The sequence below is a fragment of the Trachurus trachurus genome (genome assembly GCF_905171665.1).
Source record: "Trachurus trachurus genome assembly, chromosome: 4".
NCBI classification, from domain to species: Eukaryota; Metazoa; Chordata; class Actinopteri; order Carangiformes; family Carangidae; genus Trachurus; species Trachurus trachurus.
Window position 1 is genome coordinate 34463573 of NC_139898.1, and position 15000 is coordinate 34478572.

Genomic DNA, 15000 nt, shown 5'->3' on the forward strand with positions numbered 1-15000 from the left:
TTTTCTAGAATAAAAAAAAAACAACAACCTTTTTTTTACCACTTTTTTCTAGAAAATGTTTAACTTTTTTTTTTGAGAAATCTTACCACTTTTTTCTAGAATTTTTTTTTCCTTCTTTTTTTTCTGAGAATTTTTACCATTAGAAATGTTTAAATGTTTTTGGAGAAATTGTACCACTTTTTTTTCCAGAAATATCTCTACAATATTTCCAAAACTGCACGCAATTGGCCCCTAATTTGAACGTACATTGACTTGAAGAAAGTAACGCTCTTTAGTCTCAGAACAAATATATTTATATATGATTGGACAAACATTACTATTTACGTGTGCACATTTTTGTAATTAGTCATGGTTATCATAGATTAGCTACCTGTTTAACTTTAATAAATAACATATTTTCTCCAGCGGATATCTGAGTTCCAACATGACTGAGCTAACTGGAGTAGTTTCATGTCGTGTCCCACAACGGGAGGGTTTTAACAGCTGACGTCCTGCTGTTAGCTTAGCTGCCGCTGTTAGCTACCGCCGTTAGCTTAGCTTCCGCCATTAGCTGCCCGGCGAAATTTCTTTTCCTACTATGGCCACGCCAAGACCCGCCTTACTAGGCCTCTGATTGGCTTATCACGATGCCCTCTACTCTGCCGGTTAGGTTTAGGCAAAGACGGTTGGTTTAGGCGTGTGAAGGGAGTGGTTAAGGTTAGGGTAAGATGCAGGGATAGGCTTAGCCTTGCAGAGGCAGCCAATCAGAGGCGGAGTAAGGCGGGTCTTGGCGTGGCCATAGTAGGAAAAAAAGTATCGCGTCCCTGTCAGCTGAGCCACTGATGCTTTCTAGACACTGTGATTCCCCCAAACTGAATAAATACAACACATAGCAACACAAAACACACACACAGAAATAGTAATGTTTCTTCAATCATTTCAGATTTGTCTAAACGGTGATAGGACGTGAAAAATATGATATATAGCTAAACTCTCGTTCGTTACTATTGATCTCATTCACATTACGTGCTGGTTTTCTACCAGGAAGTAGAATGTAAACAACAAGGAGATTCGGTCAATATCTGAAGGCCCTTCTGCCTCTCCTTCTCTTTATTTGTTCTTGGAATGAGAAAAAGTTGTTGTTGTTGCATAATCTAATATGCGTATTCTCCTCCTCCTCCTCCTGCTCCTCCTCCTCCTCCTCCTCCTCAGGTGTCGGGGGTGGAGGGTCTGCGTGGCCAGGAGGAGGCGCTGTCCCTCCAGGCCGCTCTGTTCCAGTCTCAGCTGGAGCTTCAGGCCGGTCAGCGAACGCAGCGCCAGGCGGCGAGGAGTCAGGAGGAGCTGAGCCGCTCGCTGCAGCGTCTGGAGAACGACCTGCAGGGGGCGCTGCAGCACCGCAGAGAGACCGAGACACACAACCAGGTCAGCACCACACACACACACACACACACACATAATCCATGATCCCTAGTCATAGCAGTAGGTTCGTTACCTTTAATTGTCGGTGCAAGCTGTTTTTAGAACGGCGGAGCAGAGCCGTGAGCTGCTCAGAGCTACGCTACGGAGGCTCATTATGGGATTTCTTGGTTTCCCTCATCAAACTCATCAAATACACAATCCAACAACTCCACAACGCTCTGGTGGACAAGTTGTGAGCTGCACATTCACCACGCTATGAGATAATAACACAACGTTACCACACAGAGTTGTTTTAGAGGGAAATACAGAGACTGCTTGATGAAAAACTGTCCCTGAAGGCAACATGCATCAGTGGTTTTACATGAATTTCCCTCTAAAACAACTCTGTGTGGTAACGTTGTGTTATTATAAAATTTTGCAACTTTCTTTAGAATTGTTTTTGAGAAATTTTACCACTTCCTTCTAGAAAATATTTTACTTTTTTTTTTCTTTTCTTTTTTTAGAAATTTAACCACTTTTTCTAGATTTTTCTTAAAGCTTTTTTTGAGAAATTTTTGAGAAAATATTTTACTTAAAAAAAATTTTTTTTTAGAATTCTTACCACTTTTTTGTCGATTTTTTTTTTTTACTTTTTTTTTTTTGGAAAGTTTTTTATCAGTTTCTCCTAAAAAAGTTTTTTTTCCTTGAATTTTCAATAATAATAACAATATTTCCACAAATTCACGCCATTGGCCCTAACAGTTTTTCATGCTCCACCCTTCTAAAAACAGCTTGCACCGACAATTAAAGGTAACGAACCTACTGCTATGACTATAGGGATTATGGCAATGGGGCCAATTTGACTAAATGTTGAACTATCCCTTTAAATGTGTGTGTGTGTGTGTGTGTTTCAGGAGCTGCAGCTGGCTCTGGATGAAGCTCGGTCGTCGCTGCAGCAGAGAGAGGAGCAGCGGAGAGAGGAGGAGCAGCAGAGGGAGAGGGAGAAGGAGGAGAGGGAGAGGAGCATCAGAGAGCTGAGGACATCTCTGCAGACCAAGGAGCAGCTGCTGGAGGTCACACACACACACACACACACACACACACACACACACACACACACACACACACACACACACACACACACACACACACACACACACACACACACACACACAGACACACACACACACACACACACACACACACACACACACACACACCCAGTTCAGTGTGTTGATCCAGATGTGTGTGTTGTTGTATCAGGATTACTCTGAGCTGCTGGATCGGCCCTCAGAGAACAGAGACTCTCTGCTGATGAAGCTCCGCCAGAGGATCCAGGAACGAGACCGAGCTCTGGAGGTGAACACACACACACACACACACACACACAGACATGCACACACACACACAGACACACACTCATGAATAGGGATGTCACGATTACTTGTTTTCACAATTAATCACGGTATTAGACGCCACAATTATTTAATCTTAAAGGTTCTTAAATACCGTCACTTCCCAAAATAGATTATGTCGGAACCATATCGGCAGATGTGCTCCAAAATGAAGGTAAATGCACCAATACTGGTCCATTTATTTAGCGTAACCTTGAATTGGTAGAAATTTAAATGTTAGTGTGTCATTTGTATTTAAAAAAACACACAAAATAAAACAAAAAACGATTAAAATAAACATAACATTTGGTATAGACGACAATTTATGACCTGAATTTCAAACACTTCCCCTGGGGGTTAATAATTGGTCCTATATTAATAGATACTTGAAATATTTTGTGTAAACAATGAGTAATGTAATTATATTTTGACTATATTTGATTTTACACATTCATAGTGTTGTGAAATGAATTAATGCAGAATAATCGTGATAACCGTAACACCGTGATTATTTCTCTGACAATAACCGTACCAAGAAAATCTATGATCGTGACATCCCTACTCATGAACATTTGATTTTCATTGTGTTAAACTTTTTTTCTGGCTTCAGTGAGATGAAAACTGTCCTGCATGAGACAGGTGACACAAAACCTCAAAAATAAAAAATAAAGAAATTTCCACATGAGATAAAAAGTAGGGAGTTGTTCCCATATTGGAATTTTTACCGATATCCAACATCCCGATGCCGCCCAACGCTTAATTTCCGATTCCGATAACAACTGATAACCGATATGCAGGTGTTTTTCTACGGCCAATCATCTAACAGAACATGTGTGCTCATCAAAACCGCCAATCATATCACTGGACGCCACGCTTCATTCATTCATACATACATACATACATTCATTCATTCATTCATTCATTCATACATTCCTTCATTTATTAATTAATTCATACATTCTTTCATACATACAGGCATTCATGCATACATACATACATTCATTCATTTATTCATTCATACATTCATTTATTCAGTCATACATACATACATTCATTCATTCATTCATACATTAATTCATACATACAGTCATTCATTCATACATACATTCATTCATACATTCACTCATGCAGTCATTTCATTCATTTATTCATTCATTCATTCATACATACATATAGCCTACATTTATTCATTCATACAGTCAATCATTCATTCATTCATACATTCATTCAATCATTCAATCTTTATTTAAACTCCGGTTAACACTGAGGTAGAGAAGGAGGAAGCTGCAGCTCAGTCCCAAACAGACCTGTCAGGGTTCAGCGATGATGATGATGCTGATTGACATATTGATTGATTGACTGACGATGTATTGATTGATTGATTAATGATTGATGATGATGTTGGTGTGTGTGTGTGTGTGTGCAGCGAGCGGTGGACGAGAAGTTCCGCTGCGTGGAGGAGAAGGAGGAGGAGACTCGTCGCCTGCAGCTGCTGCTCAGGGAGAAGGAGAGAGACCTAGAGAGACAACGCTGTGTGTTAGACAACAACCAGGAGACCATCACTGTGAGCGCACACACTAACACACACACACACACACAGACACACACACACAGACACAGACACACACACATGTAGCGGGGTCTATTCTGCATTGTGTCTGGCTCAAATTACTCCTGCATGAAAATAGCAGAGCACAGTAGTTTTCTGAAATGGTTTCTTCAGTATGTGAACACAGTAGCCATCACTAACAATGCAACACGGAGCACTAAGCACTTGATGCAACCACGCTATCATTTTCCAGACCATAAACATCCCCGAATGCATAAAAATTACATTTTACAACACACATTACTTTTAATACATTTTTTAAAATAAGAAACAGCGACACAAAAATCACAAAATATTGCTCCAATTATTATAACAACATTAACCGAGCAAAGAACTGTATATCTTCTCCCATTGAATCCAGACGGGTCATCTCAGTGCAATGGGAGAATCCATTAAACTAATTTCTCTTTAAACACCCAAAACCACAACACATGGGTTCAGTGTGATTCAAAATAAAGAAAATAATTTACTTTTACATTTTTAACAACAACACAATAGCTCCAATAAAATACATTTAAAGGTGCAGAAATTACCCTAACCCTTTCTGAAGTGAACTTTACCGCCTTTCAAAATAAAAGTTCTTGGAGCACGTATTGGTTCCTATCAAAATAAAACTGAGAGTCATAATTTAGGGTAACAACATCATGTCTGTCTGTGTGTGTGTGTGTGTGTGTGTGTAGAGTCTGGAGCTGCTGGTGCGGGGGAAGAGCTTGGAGCTGCAGCAGCTGGGAGACTCCTGCAGGAGCGTCCAGCGGCAGCAGCAGGAGAGCGAGGAGCGACGGAGGAACGAGCTGAAGGAGAGAGACGACATCATCGGCCAGCTGCAGGGGGCGCTGCACGCTCACACACAGGAGGCTCAGGTAGAGAGATGGAGAGATAGAGAGATGGATAGATAGATAGATAGATAGATAGATAGATAGATAGATAGATAGATAGATAGATAGATAGATAGATAGATAGATAGATGATAGATAGATAGATAGATAGATAGATAGATAGATAGATAGATAGATAGATAGATAGATAGATAGATAGATAGATAGATAGATAGATAGATAGATAGATAGATAGATGGATCATGTCGACTAAAGATATTCAACTCTGTTACTGAGTTATGATCATCATTCTCCATTTTCTTCCTCCTCCTCTCTCCTCCTCTTTCCTCCTCCTCCTCCTCCTCCTCCTCCTCCTCCATTAGGATCTCCGCTGCTCCCTCCTCTCCCAGCTCCCCTCCTCCTCTCCCGGTGGCGTCCTAGAGGAGTTGAAGCTCCGCCTCCAGCTGAAGGACCGTCTGTTCCAGGAGGTTCTGGCCGACCGGACCCTCCAGGCCCAGCAGCACCAGGACCAGGTCCAGACCCTGGTCTCCGCCCTCGGCTCCCGGGACCAGTACATCCAGGTAGGAGGAGGAGGAGGAGGAGGAGGAGGAGGAGGAGGAGGAGGAGGAGGAGGAGGAGGAGGTGCAGCAAGTCACATGATCACACACTGCAAAAACTCAAAATCTTTCCAAGAATATTTGTCTTATTTCTTGTCCAAATGTCTCATTTCTAGTCAAAATTAATCTCTTTCCCCTTAAAATAAGACTCATCACCTAAAAATAACTTGTTTTTAGATCATTTTCACTTGTTTCAAATGTATTTTCAATTGAAATAAGTAGAAAAATCTGCCAGTGAAAGCAAGTTTTTTTGGTGTTTGTAATAAGAAAGAAAAACTTGCTCCACTATCAGATTTTTCTACTTATTTCAAGTGAAAATCTGCTTGAAAGAAGTAAAAAGTGTCTAAAAACAAGCTGCTTTTTATGTGATGAGTCTTATTTTAAGTAGAATGAGATTTGTTTAGACTAGAAATAGGATAAATATTCTTGTTTTTGCAGTGCATACGATACGATACGATACGATACGATAAACTTTATTGTCCCGTTCTTGGACTCTGTAGCTGAGCCATAAATGCCTTGATGGCCACAATGACAACAAACACAATACACCTCAGCCATAGCAACACAGCAAACACAAGACATAACAGCACTGCACATATCCCATAACATAGCACATACATACACCTCATAAATTCACCATCGTAAGAGCACTATAAGAATTATTGCGCAAACTCAAGCAGTATTGTTAAAGGGATAGTTCACCCAAAATTCAAATTTCACTCATTATCTACTCACCCTCATGTCAACTAAGAGCTGTGAGAATTCTCCGTGGCTTCTCTGAGTTACGGGGGGGTCTTTGCAGCAGTATTTGTCCATATAATGGTTGTGAATGGATACCACTTTTCTTCGTCCAAAAAGACACACCAAAAAACATCCAAATACCTCCATGCTGCTCGTATGTAATGTCCGTCTTGTATTGAAGCCTCAACATGAGAAATTGTTCCAAAAAAAATTAAATAAGTCGATATTTTAAGCTTGTTTGTAGCGGAAGCTCCCAGTGTCTCAGTTCACTGCTCTAAGAAATTAGATGTAAGTTGGGCTAAAAGAATGACAGATGAAGCTGACTCCTCCTCCTCCTCTTCCTCTCTCCTCCTCCTCCTCCTCCTCTCTCCTCCTCCTCTCTCCTCCTCCTCCTCCTCTCTCCTCCTCCTCCTCCTCTTCCTCCTCCTCCTCCTCCTCCTCCTCCTCCTCCAGGACTCAGCGAGCCGCCTCGGTGAGGTGATGGAGGAGCAGGCGTCCCGGCTGCAGGAGCTGCGCCGCCAGCTGAGCTCCGGGGTCGGGCTGAGGGACTCGAACCTGGACCCGGGTCTGGAGCTGCAGCTGGTGCAGGAGGAGCTGCGTCTGGCCCTGAGGAGGGAGAAGGAGAACCAGGAGCAGAGCAGGAGTCAGACCGCCACGCTGGACTCGCTGAGCCGCTCGCTGCAGGTGAAGGACCAGCTGCTCAGGGTGAGTGGGCGGAGCCTAAACACCGTGACCGCACGACACCACAGCACGACGGCACCGTGCATTTAACTTCTTTAAAGAACTTAAAATCTTAATCTAGAATTTGCACTGTAAATCCTCTTAATTGTTTTAATACAAACCAATATTTCATGCAGAAAACTGTTATGTATACTCTTTATGCTCTAGTTTAGTCTAGTTTTTTATTTTATTATATACAGTCTATATACAGTATGTATATACAGTACATATATTCCTGTACCAATTTTTTACTATTTTGGGTTTTATTCTATTACATTTTTATATTTATATTCATTATTATTTACATTTAGTTGTTCAACATTGATTTTATTCACACACACACAACTACGTACTTTGTGTGAATCAGTCTCCCATTGAAGCTATGGAAAGCTTATTGTAGGAGCCTGGATACATACAACACAAAACAATACAGCACATACAAAACTAACAATACAGTCCATCAAACAACTAACTAACTAACTAACTAACTAACTAACTAATTTATGTTACATTATCGCTTAATCTGTCGATTATTAATGATTAATCGATTAGTTGTTTGGTCAATAAAATCTTTAAAATGTCTAAAAACATCAACCAGTGTTTCTCAAACCAGCAGACGACATCGTCCTCAAATGTCTTGTTTTGTCCACAAACCAAAGAGAGACTCAGTTTATTGTCATAAAGGAACAAAGAAACCAGAAATATTCACATTTAAGAAGCTGCAATCAGAGAATCTGGAGCTTTTTTTCTTAAAAAAAAAAAAACAACTCAAGCTAATTATTAGATTATCAGAATAGTTGACGATTCATTTAATAATTGATTATTTGTTTAGTTTAGTTTATTAGTTTATTAAGGGACAGTGTGCAATTACATTAATCATTTGCAGAAAACAATGAGGAGATGGTTGCACCAGATTTAGCTCACAGCTAATTTCCATCCTAGTAGTCCCTAGTCCCTGTTGTTTGATTAATCATTTAATTGTTGCAGTTTTAGTTCTTTTTATGTTTTTCACTTTTCCAGTTCTTACTGTTAAATGTTTTAAATGTTTTATCTTCATTTAAAGCACGTTGGGTTGTTCCCTGGTATGAAACACACTATATGAATAAAGATGCCTTGCTTTGCCTCACAGAAGAATCATGGTGTGCTGTGGGTCTCCCCTGTGTGTGTGTGTGTGTGTGTGTGTGTGTGTGTGTGTGTGTGTGTGTGTGTGTGTGTGTGTGTGTGTGTGTGTGTGTGTGTGTGTGTGTGTGTGTGTGTGTGTGTGTGTAGGAGCTGCAGAGGGAGCTGGTCGACCCCTCCTCCCTCCCGCTGCTGGAGCGTCTGACCCAGGAGGTCGAGGATCTGAGGGAGAACCTGGTTCTGGTGCAGCAGCCGGACCGAGACCGAGACCGAGACCGAGACCGAGACCGGCTGCCCGAGTCTCTAGGTGGGAACCAGAGAAGCATGGGACAGTTTCTGTAACAGCACCTCCTCCTGCTCCTCCTCCTGCTCCTGCTCCTCCTCCTCCTCCCACAGGGGGGAGTGACTCACTGCACTGGTGGTTTTGGTTTTGGTGGTTTTGGTGGTTTTGGTTTTGGTGATTTTACAAACTAACCAGTGGTGGAAGAGACTCTGCTTCATAACACCTGTGTGTTTAACCTGACAATCAGCTGCAGGTCGACCGTACGGTGGCCCTGAGGCGCCAAAACACACACATATACATATACTGTATATATATATCTCTCTATATATATATATATGTATATATATATAGATATACATACAGCTCTGAAAAACATGAAGAGACCACTTCAAAATGATCAGTTCCTCTGGTTTTACTATTCATGTGTTTGAGTAAAATGAACACTTTTGTTTCATTCTATAACCTACTGACATAATTTCTCCCAAATTGGAAATAAAAATTTGTCATTTAGAGCATTTATTTATTTGCAGAAAATGGCAAAAAAAAATAGTGTTTTCAGACCTTACCGTATATAATGCAAAGATAACAAGTTCATATTCATTTTAAAACAACACAACACTACTTTTTAAACTTAGGAAGAGTTTAGAAATCAACATTGGTGGAATAATCCCATTTTTTTTTATTTATAATCTTTCTTCCTCATTAAATCTGATTAGGTTCAGGTGAGCAGCTCAGTAGAGTGAGGTGCTGGTGTTGGAGTTCAATAGACACTGGAATCGATGGCTGCCATAGCAACATGTAGAGAAGCTGGTTTATTAACAACATTTTGGAGCGGTCTCTTTATGTTTTCCAGAGCTGTACATATAGTATGTATATATATTTACACACGCACACAGCACGAAACACTGCTGCAGATTCAGCTCTTCAAACATTCAACTAGGGCTGGGTGATACGGCCTGAAAGAAAAATCAAAAAAAAAAAATCAGGATTTAAATTGATTTTTCCCCTCCTCCTTAACATAAATCCACAGATGACAAAAAAAATAGCCAAAACAACTTCATTTTGTTTTGATTTGGGAGTAATCAGAAGCAATCAGAAACAGCAAACCCTGCCGGCCACAATGAGAATGTAACTTTTCCGACTTCAGTCTTTCTAGTTTCAAACTGACTGTGACTGTGACACAAATGCATGAAGCACGATGCAACACACACACGGCCATAAAAGAGCTGGACATCAGCGTGTGCATCACCTGAACTACACATGTGAATTAATGGATAAATTGGTTTATTGTCCAGCCGTATACATTCAACACTTCTGAGATTTCTGTGCAGCTCGTGTGTGTGTTCGTGTGTTTGTTGAAGCTGGTTTTTCTTTCAGTAGCAGCACATTGACACTTCTGGGCCACTGTAGATTTTGACCCTGCAGCCTCAACATCGTGTTTTCTAACAGCATTGCATGAAAATTACATGATTATAAAATATAAAAATGAAAGAACAAAAAAAAAAAAAAACTAGAAGAATCATAACTTTTTGCCATTTTTTGTGCCTGGAAATGTATTCAGTTCATTTACATAATAGAACAACAGAAGCTTTAACATAACTAAACATTATTTCCTTTTTCATTATGTATTTGTAAATGTGACATATTATTTTCCTTTAGTTTTAAAAAAAGATGATTTTTTTATTTAACAGTTTTATTATGAATGTCACTGTGACTCTGCACAATTCATCCAATTTATAGTTCATGTTTATTTGTATTTTTATTTCAATGAAGTTCGAAGCAACAACATTTAATGTGATTGACAGTGTAAATGTTTTATATATTATGACTCATAATATATCAGTGTGTGTGTGTGTGTGTGTGTGTGTGTGTGTGTGTGTGTGCATGATGAGTTCTGATGATTCAAATGTTCATGTCTGACTCTGTTCAGTTCAACAAACATCGACTCTGTTCATCTGTGGTTCAGACTTCATTAATATGAGGTAACGAGCTCAGTGAGGACGGATGCACTGCAAAAACTCAACATCTTTCCAAGAATATTTGTCTTATTTCTTGTCAAAATGTCTCATTTCTAGTCAAAACTAAACTCTTTCCACTTAAAATAAGACTCATCACCTAAAAAAAAATGAACTTGTTTTTAGATCATTTTCACTTGTTTCAAACTAATTTTCACTTGAAATAAGAAGAAAAAAATAAGAAAGAAAATCTTGCTCCACTATCAGATTTTTCTACTTATTTTAAGTGAAAATCTGCTTTAAAGAAGTAAAAAGTGTCTAAAAACAAGCTGCTTTTTAATGTGATGAGTCTTATTTTAAGTAGAATGAGATTTGTTTTGACTAGAAATGACATTTTGACTAGAAATGACATTTTGACTAGAAATAAGACAAATATTCTTGGTAGGAGTTTGAGTTTTTGCAGTGTGTATGTGTCACCTCCTCTTCTCCATCTTCTTCTCCTTCTTCCTATAAAACAGAAGAATGTAAAAAAGGAAAAATGTGTTTTTCTGCTCAACAGGTTTAACAACATTAAAACAAGAGTTCCTCCTCAGTTGTTGCTTTGCAGATGTTTCTAAACCTCTGGACACACATCTGGTTACCCCCACCCCCTCCACCCCTGCTCCATACTGACATCTACAGTCCAGTTTAAAATGAACTCATATTTACAGTTTTACGTCACCAAAAACACACATTTTCACACATTTTTACACCAACTACATCCTCCACAACCAGACAGCACAGACCAGTCCAGTGTTTATTGTGTTTAGACAGACAGACGGAGGTGTGAACACTGGGTGGAGCTGCAGAGGAAGTGAAACGTGAAGATTCATGTTCGACTGAAGTGACAAAATCACAATTAATCACAATAACACAATTATACAAACATGAGTCCCCGGTAAAACTCAACAACACATGTTTATTCATTAAAATCATTAATTCATTATGTTATAAGGTGTAAATGATCAGATTCATCAAATCCCTTTCATGTGTTTATTAACTAATCTATTTATTATATAAAACAATACAATACAAAAGACACAGTAAATATTCTAAGTTATATAATATATATACTGTTTTATTTTATTCATATATTTAAAAAAGAATAAAAGTGACGTTTTCACTTTAAATGAATCCAACACACTCGGTTAAAGTTGAGGTCAGGATTTACCTCTGCTGTGTGACTCAGATTACCCATAATCCCTCAGGTTTAACCTTTCACTTTGATCCCATGGTGTTTTAATTTGAAACTCTCCCCCCTCTGCCTCTGAACACACCATGGTTCATTTACTTATTATTCATTCTTTATTATTATTATTATTATTATATTATCCATTCCTAAACATCTTTATATATAAACTAGATGTAATCTTTCTAACTGCCTCCTGTAGATGAACCTACATCCTGTTGTCTTTTTGTGGTTCATTTCTTGTATTAAAGTAAATTAATAAACAGTTTTTATCAAACTCACAATGTAATTTAAAACAGCTGAACCTTCAGATGAACAGATGTTTTCTCTCAGACAGATGTTGAGCTGCTCAGAGTCTCACATGTAGGAACATAAGAACTCCTTCTCACTGTTTTGTTTTGTTTTTTTGTCCCTCGCTGCTTCCTGTAGATCTGAGCTCAGAGGAGGAAGACGAGGCTGATGATGAAGATCTGAACAGCGAGTACACGGAGAGCGTCGATGAAGACGAGTCCAAATCCACGGGACAGTCCCAGGTGTGGACGCACACACACACACACACACACAGGATCATGATGCAACACACTCACACAAACAAGAATTTAATAATTTCAACAAAGTTTCACAATTAACAAATCACATTGTCTTTGTAAATGTAAATATAGTTTATTATCATTGACAGGGGATATTTTTATTTCTAATATAGGCTATTCATATATATTTGGACTGCAGGCAGCGACAATATTAACTTGAACAGATTGGGTCAATTGGGTCAAAAAGGAAGGAAGAAGTAAGGATGAAGGGAAAGAAGGAAGGGAAAAAGGATTGTGGAAAGAAGGAAGGGAAAAGGAAGGAAAGAAAAATGGAGGGAGGGAGGTAACAGGTTGGGTCAATTGAATCAAAAGAGGAAGGACGAAGAAGAAAGGACGAAGGGAACAAACGAAGGAAGGACTGAAGGAAGGGGAAAAGGAAGGAAAGAAAAATGGAGGGAAGGAACAGATTAGGTCAAGGAAGGAAGCAGAAGGACGGATGAAGGAAGGAAGGAAAAAAGGAAGGAAGGAAGGAAGGAAGGAAGGAAGGGAGAAAGGAAGGAAGGAAATAAGGAAGGATGGAGGAAGGGAACATATTGGGTCAAGTTGACCTAGAAGGACGACTGTCTTCATCACAGTTTTTACATTTTGACCTATATTTTAACTTGTGCTTTTATTCTGAAAAATCGGCATCTCTGAAGATCTGATCGAATCTGAAAGAGAGACGCTTTGATTAACAGTGGTGTGTGTGTGTGTGTGTGTGTGTGTGTGTGTGTGTGTGTGTGTGTGTGTGTGTGTGTGTGTGTGTGTGTGTGTGTGTGTGACTGTGTAGGGCCAGGGGCTGATGGAGGTCAAACAGCTGGTGGAGCAGAAGAGAGCGGTGGAGCGGCAGCTGGGGGAGCTGAAGGCTCAGCTGGAGAAGACCGGCTTCTCCTCCCTGTCCCACATGAGGTGAGAAGAAACAACAACATTTATGCCTCACTCCTGAGTCCATGACCAGCAGATAGACACCATCCTTTCAACTGTGCGTGTAGTAACAAGGGAGATAGAGCCGTATCGCCCGTAATTAGCTTAGCTCAAACACTGGAAGTGTATGGGTAGTGTTAGCCTGCCTCCACCTAAAGTCGCTAATTAGCTTAGCTCAAACACTGGAAGTGAATGGGTAGTGCTAGCCTGCCTCCACCTAAAGTCGCTAATTAGCTTAGCTCAAACACTGGAAGTGTATGGGTAGTGTTAGCCTGCCTCCTACCTAAAGTCGCTAATTAGCTTAGCTCAAACACTGGAAGTGTATGGGTAGTGTTAGCCTGCCTCCACCTAAAGTCGCTAATTAGCTTAGCTCAAACGCTGGAAGTGTATGGGTAGTGTTAGCCTGCCTCCACCTAAAGTAGCTAATTAGCTTAGCTCAAACACTGGAAGTGTATGGGTAGTGTTAGCCTGCTTCCACCTAAAGTCATCAGAGAAACTCTTCAGCAACTCTAAACAGAAACCGGCGGGCCGATCTTCGTCTCAGAGCTGACAAAACTCTCCGGTAAGGCATCTTGAGCGGTCAAATGCCGCTAACGGGACGAGATCGGTCAAAACGGAGGGTTCAAGCAAAGACGCTTTATTTTGGTTCAAGCTAGCTACATCGAGGGTAGGTTATCTTCCTATTTCAAAGTAAAAGCACAAATTCTATCGTCATGGTTTTCTGTATGTAAAGGGCAACGGGTGTTTTATTTTGTGAAACTAACACAAAGTAACGAATTCGGCGCTACTCAAGCTAGCCGTTGTGACCAACGCACTTCCGCGTTGGTCACAACGGCTAGCTTGAGTAGCGACGAATTCGTCCGAACAAAATTGTAAACAGCTGGTATTTAGACAAATTAACGACACACTGCTGATCTAAACGGCTACTTTCTCGCCTAAACATGTTTGAAATGTTGAAAAGTGATATATTTACAGAGTTTAGAGCTAAAATGAAATCAGCTTCTGACTGCTGATTTCAGCTTGGGTAGGAGGCAGGCTAAAGCCCTCGTTATACTTGCTGTAAACTACGCGTACTCGAGCGCATCATGGCTGCCACGCGTAATCTGCGTCCGTTTGATGCGTCGGCTGCGACCGAACGCACATATCGACGCGAGGTGACGCGACGCAGGATACGCGCGGCAGCTCGCGTACGCGTAGTTTACAGCAGGTATATCTCGGCCCTAACACTACCTATACACTTCCAGCATTTGAGCTAAGCTAATTAGCGACTTTAGGTGGAGGCAGGCTAACACTACCTATACACTTCCAGCGTTTGAGCTAAGCTAATTAGCGACTTTAGGTGGAGGCAGGCTAACACTACCTATACACTTCCAGTGTTTGAGCTAAGCTAATTATGGGCGATACGGCTCTATCTCCATGGTTACTGCACGCACAGTCGAAAGGATGGTGTCTATCTGCTGGTCATGGACTCGGGAGTGAGGCAAGACACGGAAATTGGATTGTACAGTTTGTGGTGTGAATGTGATTCATGTTATATCTATAAAATAAAAGTAGAAAATAATAAAACTCAACTCTCTCTGTCTGTCTGTACAGGAAAGCTCTGTTCAGCCTCCAGGCGGAGAACGAGGAGCTGAAGCATCAGCTGACCG

General features: G+C 40.3%; 1 protein-coding gene across 2 annotated transcripts in view; it reads left to right on the forward strand.

Moving 5' to 3' along the window:
• Positions 1-15000, forward strand: part of pde4dip (phosphodiesterase 4D interacting protein) — a 157308-nt gene that overhangs the window by 105521 nt on the left and 36787 nt on the right. For both annotated transcript variants that reach the window (XM_083969576.1, XM_083969577.1), the window contains exons 13-23: positions 1192-1401; positions 2292-2450; positions 2641-2736; positions 4198-4335; positions 5061-5240; positions 5579-5776; positions 7007-7258; positions 8543-8699; positions 12288-12391; positions 13218-13336; positions 14945-15000. The exon at positions 14945-15000 is cut by the window's right edge and continues 290 nt beyond it. In XM_083969576.1, the coding sequence (XP_083825702.1) occupies positions 1192-1401; positions 2292-2450; positions 2641-2736; positions 4198-4335; positions 5061-5240; positions 5579-5776; positions 7007-7258; positions 8543-8699; positions 12288-12391; positions 13218-13336; positions 14945-15000 (1669 nt within the window). The remainder of the gene's footprint in view (positions 1-1191; positions 1402-2291; positions 2451-2640; positions 2737-4197; positions 4336-5060; positions 5241-5578; positions 5777-7006; positions 7259-8542; positions 8700-12287; positions 12392-13217; positions 13337-14944) is intronic.